The 4,865-nt window shown below is 49.2% G+C and overlaps 1 protein-coding gene across 1 annotated transcript; it reads right to left on the reverse strand.

The window, feature by feature from the left end:
* Positions 1 to 2,574: 2,574 nt before the first annotated feature.
* Positions 2,575 to 4,551, reverse strand: LOC145565623 (uncharacterized). Its single transcript, XM_081625565.1, has one exon. It carries the CDS (start codon positions 4,549 to 4,551, stop codon positions 2,575 to 2,577), a length of 1,977 nt encoding a protein of 658 aa, XP_081481691.1.
* Between the last annotated feature and the right edge of the window lie 314 nt (positions 4,552 to 4,865).

The raw sequence follows: 4,865 nt of genomic DNA on the forward strand, positions 1-4,865 counted from the left end.
TACAGTAACACAATAATACTCCCTAGAGTCTAGAAAATAAAAGGAAGGACTTAGAAGGAAAAACCCTAAGGAAAATACAAGAAAAAGGAAGGGGGTACATAGAAAAAGAGGCGAATTCTAACATCCTCCCCCACTTGAGCTGTCAACGACCTCGTCGACTTACAAAGCAAAACATAAAAGACTAATCTTCTGTTGCAGTTGTTGTCCTCGTCCTCGTCCTGGTGGTGGCGCGGTTGCTGATGTTGCGGTTGTTGTCTTCTTGATCTTGATGATAGGGCTTGAGACGACTGACGTGGAAGACATGGTGTATCTTCATCCACCCTGGGGGTTCAACCTTGTATGCGTTCTTCCCAATCCGTTTAGTAATGCGGATGGGGCCTTCATATTTCCTGATTAGACGGCGATCTTTCCCTCTGAGGAACTTCAGCTGTTCCGGTAAGACCTTCACCATTACCACGTCCCCAACATCAAATTCTTGTGGCCTTATGTTCTGATCGGCCCATTTCTTCATTCTTCTTGCTGCCCGCTCTAGGTAAGCGCGAGCAACTTCCATGTTCTGTTGCCACTCTTCCTCGAATTCCCGGGCTTCGCGGCTTCTCCCTTCTTCTGACGTTGTTATGGTGTGAGGTAAAAGAGGTTGTTGGCCCATCACCAACTCAAACGGGCTTCTGTTGGAAGCAGAGCTCTTTTGGGCGTTGAAGCAGAGTTGAGCGACGTCAAGGAGTTTCACCCAGTCTTTCTGATTGGCGCTGACGAAATGCCTCAAGTATTCCTCTAAGAGCCCGTTGAATCTCTCTGTTTGCCCGTCGGATTGGGGGTGGTGACTTGAAGACATGTTTAAGTTCGACCCCATTAGCTTGAACAACTCTGTCCAAAATATGCTCGTAAATCTGGTATCTCTGTCGATGACGATGCTTTGAGGCAACCCCCAATACTTCACAATGTGTTTGAAAAACAGCGTCGCTGTCTCTTCAGCACCGCAAGCCTTCTGCACGGGGACGAAGGTAGCATACTTTGAGAACCTGTCGATCACCACCATCACAACTGAATATTGATCCATCTTAGGTAGACCAATAATAAAATCCATAGACACACTCTCCCACGGAAGTGCTGGAACGGGCAGAGGGTCTAACAGACCTCCAAGTTTCTGACGATCAACTTTGTCTTGTTGGCAAACTAAGCAAGTTCGGGTGTAGTTGATGACGTCCTCCTTCATTGCTGGCCAATAATAACCCATGGACAATAAGCTTAAGGTCCTCTGCCAGCCGGGGTGTCCAGCCCATAGGGTATCATGGCATTCTTTCAGGAGCATCCTCCGCAGGCCTCCCGCTTTTGGTATGAACAGCTTGTTGCCTTTGGTGTAGATGAGATCCCCGTCTATTCAAAACCGTCTTGTCTTCCCGTTTTCAATCAATCCCTTGATGGTGCTCGCCATGGGGTCTTCGGATAGGTGTTGCTTGACTTGATCTTTTACCGAGGTAGAAACATTGCTGGCGGCTAGAGGAGACAACCTTCGTACTGCAGCCAAGTCAGCTCGTCGACTCAAAGCATCCGCTACCCGATTACTGGCTCCTGTTCTATAGGTGAACTCCACATCGAAATCAGCGAGCACTTCCTTCCATCGTGCTTGCTTTCCTGTTAGCTTCGGTTGGGTAAGGAAGTGGCTTGCTGCGGTATTGTCGGTGCGAACAAGGAACTTGGATCCCAGCAGATAGTGCCTCCACCCTCTCAAGCAATGGACGATAGCCAGTAACTCCTTTTCTTGAGCAGCATATCTTTTCTCGGCTCCACTTAGCTTCCGGCTCTCATAAGCTACTGGGTGGCCTTCCTGCAGGAGGACCCCACCTAGCGCAAAGGCTGATGCATTGGTCTCAACTTCGAATGGTTTGTTGGTGTTTGGAAGGGTTAGGACAGGTTCTCTCGTCACCGCTTCCTTAAGCTTGAGAAAAGCTCCCTGCTGCTCGTCTGCCCAACTCCATTTCCGATCCTTCTTCAACAAGTCTGTGAGGGGGCTTGCAATTGCCGAATATACTTGAATGAAACGGCGGTAGTAGTTAGCTAGCCCCAAGAACGATCTTAATTCTGAAACATTCTTCGGAGCCTGCCAGTCGTTGATGGCTTTGATTTTCTTTGAATCCATTCTAAGGCGACCTCCGCCTACCAAGTGTCCGAGGAAGCCCACTTCTTTCTGAGCGAAAGCGCATTTCTCCCGCTTCACGAACAAATGATGTTCCCTTAATTTCAAGAATACCTTCCTCAAGTGCTCCAGGTGGTCTTCAAGGGTGCGGCTAAAGATCACAATGTCGTCTAAGTATACCACTACAAACTTATCAAGGTACTCGTGGAAGACTTGGTTCATCAACGTGCAGAATGTTGCAAGAGCGTTTGTCAGTCCAAACAGCATAACCAACCACTCGAAAGCTCCATATCTGGTGACGCACGCCGTCTTCTGTTCGTCTCCTTGGGCAATCCGAACTTGATGATAGCCCGACCGAAGATCAAGTTTGGTGAAGTAGACAGCATCACCCAATTGGTCGAATAAGTCGGCCACCAACGGTGTGGGGTAGTGATTCCTCACTGTCGCTTGTTTAAGGCTCGATAATCGATGCATAATCTCAAACTCCCATCTTGTTTCTTCTGGAAAAGAACTGGTGCTCCATATGGTGCTTTAGAAGGTCGGATGAACCCCGATTGGAGTAACTCATCAAGCTGTCTGCGCAGTTCCGCTAACTCGGGAGGTGCCATTCGGTAGGGGCTTCGCGCGGGAGGTCTGGCTCCTGGCACCAACTCTATGGTATGATCAATGGCTCTCCGAGGGGGGAGTGCTTTCGGCAGCTCCTTAGGAAGAAGGTCAGCAAATTCGTCGAGCAATCCCTTCATGGTAGGAGGGAGGTCAGTCTCTATCTCATCTTCCTTCAGTGAGAGGGTAGCAAGAAATGTTGGTTCGTTTCTCTTCATTCCCTTCTTGAGTTGCATTGAGGACAAGAGAGAGCCCTTCTTACATTCCCCCGTTTTGCTCGGCGAGCACGTTTGCAAGAGACAAGGATGGTTGCCGGCAACAAGCAGGGAGCCCAGGTGGGGCATTGGGACAGCTTTGCTGACACGGAGGAAATCCATTCCCAATACCATCTTGAAGTCATCCATCAGTGCCACTGTGAAATCGAGAGTGCCATTCCATTCCCCAATCTTGGCTTGAACATTCTTGGTGATACCGTGGATAGGTTGAGCTTCTGTGTTGACAGACTTAATGCGGCCTCCGCCTTGTATCATTTTCAACCCCAACTGGCTAGCAATCTCCCTGGTAACAAAGTTGTGGGTGGCTCCAGTGTCAACCATAGCTTTGACCCTTTTCCCATTGATCAATACTTCCACGTACATCAGTTCCGATGCGTCTACTCCCATGGAGTACATGAACCGTATTGAGCTTAGTCTCGAGGTTTCTCCTTCGTCGTTCTCCGCCTCTTCCCTGCTCTCTACTTTCTCCTGTTCGAATGACAACGAGGAGAGTTTCTTCTGAAGGTTATCAATTTCTCCTTTGTGGCGACACTTAAACCATTTGTGAGGCCCGTGACAAAGGATACAAGTGAGGGGCTTATTCCATGAGGTGGGGCTTGAGGCCGCACCTCTGTTAGACGACGCGGACGCTCCACTCCTTCGAGGATCGTCTCCCCCACTCTTGTACCTACTCCCCATGCTGTTCGAACTGACTTGGGAGTTCCCCGTGTTACTCCTTGGGGTACTGGATGTTGACCCACTAGCTCCTTTCTTCTGATTCTGTCCCTTGTCTGACGAGTAGTCCATCAACCTTTCAGCTGCGGCTTTGGCCCCCGACAAGGTGTCTATCTTTTGGCGCCAAATCTCTCTCTGGGCCCAATCCTTCAAGCCTCGTACAAAATTAAACAGGCGATCCTTCTCGGACATGTCATGGATCGCTAGCATGCACGCGGAATATTCCTTTACATACTCCCGAATAGAGGTCTTGTGTTGTAAGGTGGCCAACTTCGTACGAGCCACGAACTCCGTGTTCTCTGGATAAAATTGAGCTATCAGCTCCTTCTTTAAATCCTCCCAAGTATCTACCGACGTCCTATTTGCTTGTATGTCGGCGTACTTCGTTCGCCACCAGATTTTCGCATCGTCTACCAAGTACATTGTGGCCGTGTCGACCTTAAGATCATCTTCCAATTGGCATATGCGGAAGTATTGTTCCATATCGAAGATGAAGTTATCGACTTCCTTTGAGTCTCTTGTGCCATTAAAGGTTCGAGGTTTGGGAGGTTTTATCTTACTCCCATTTCCCCCGAGTCCTCTTTGGGCACGCATCAGGGTAGCACATTTGTCTTGAGCCTCGTCTACTACTCCTTGAACGAAATTGAGCTGCTTCGTCAACCCATCAACCGTTGACTCCAGCTTTTCTATTTGCTCCGCTTGTTTTATTACTATATCTTCGAGCTTAGGTACTCTTTCTTCGAGTATAGCCCAAAATTCCGATTTGCCTTCTAGCCAGGCAATTCTCTCTTCCCACGTATCAGCATGTTCGGGCATTGCCATGCTAGACGACTTTAGAATGAGCCGGCTCTGATACCAACTGTCACGGTCCGAATAATCTGACACCGGATCGTGCGGCGCGCTCTTGACTATTGATGGCAAGGACGCAAGCCTAAAGCGGGAAAGGTTCGTGAGCACACAGCAACACGGACCAAGGGTATCTCAAGGAAGCACTCGTCAACCACGGGTGCGGAGTCGGGGCTTGTGACGGCCGATGCTTCAAAGCGGGCACAAGCGGAACCGACGAAATGGGGCGTCTTTTGGAGGTTTCTTGGTTTGGAGGGGGGTGCTTTAAAACAAGGTAAGCACAATATCTA

The sequence above is a fragment of the Chenopodium album genome, chromosome 10 (assembly GCF_948465745.1).
Source record: "Chenopodium album chromosome 10, dcCheAlbu1.1, whole genome shotgun sequence".
Classification (NCBI taxonomy): domain Eukaryota; kingdom Viridiplantae; phylum Streptophyta; class Magnoliopsida; order Caryophyllales; family Amaranthaceae; genus Chenopodium; species Chenopodium album.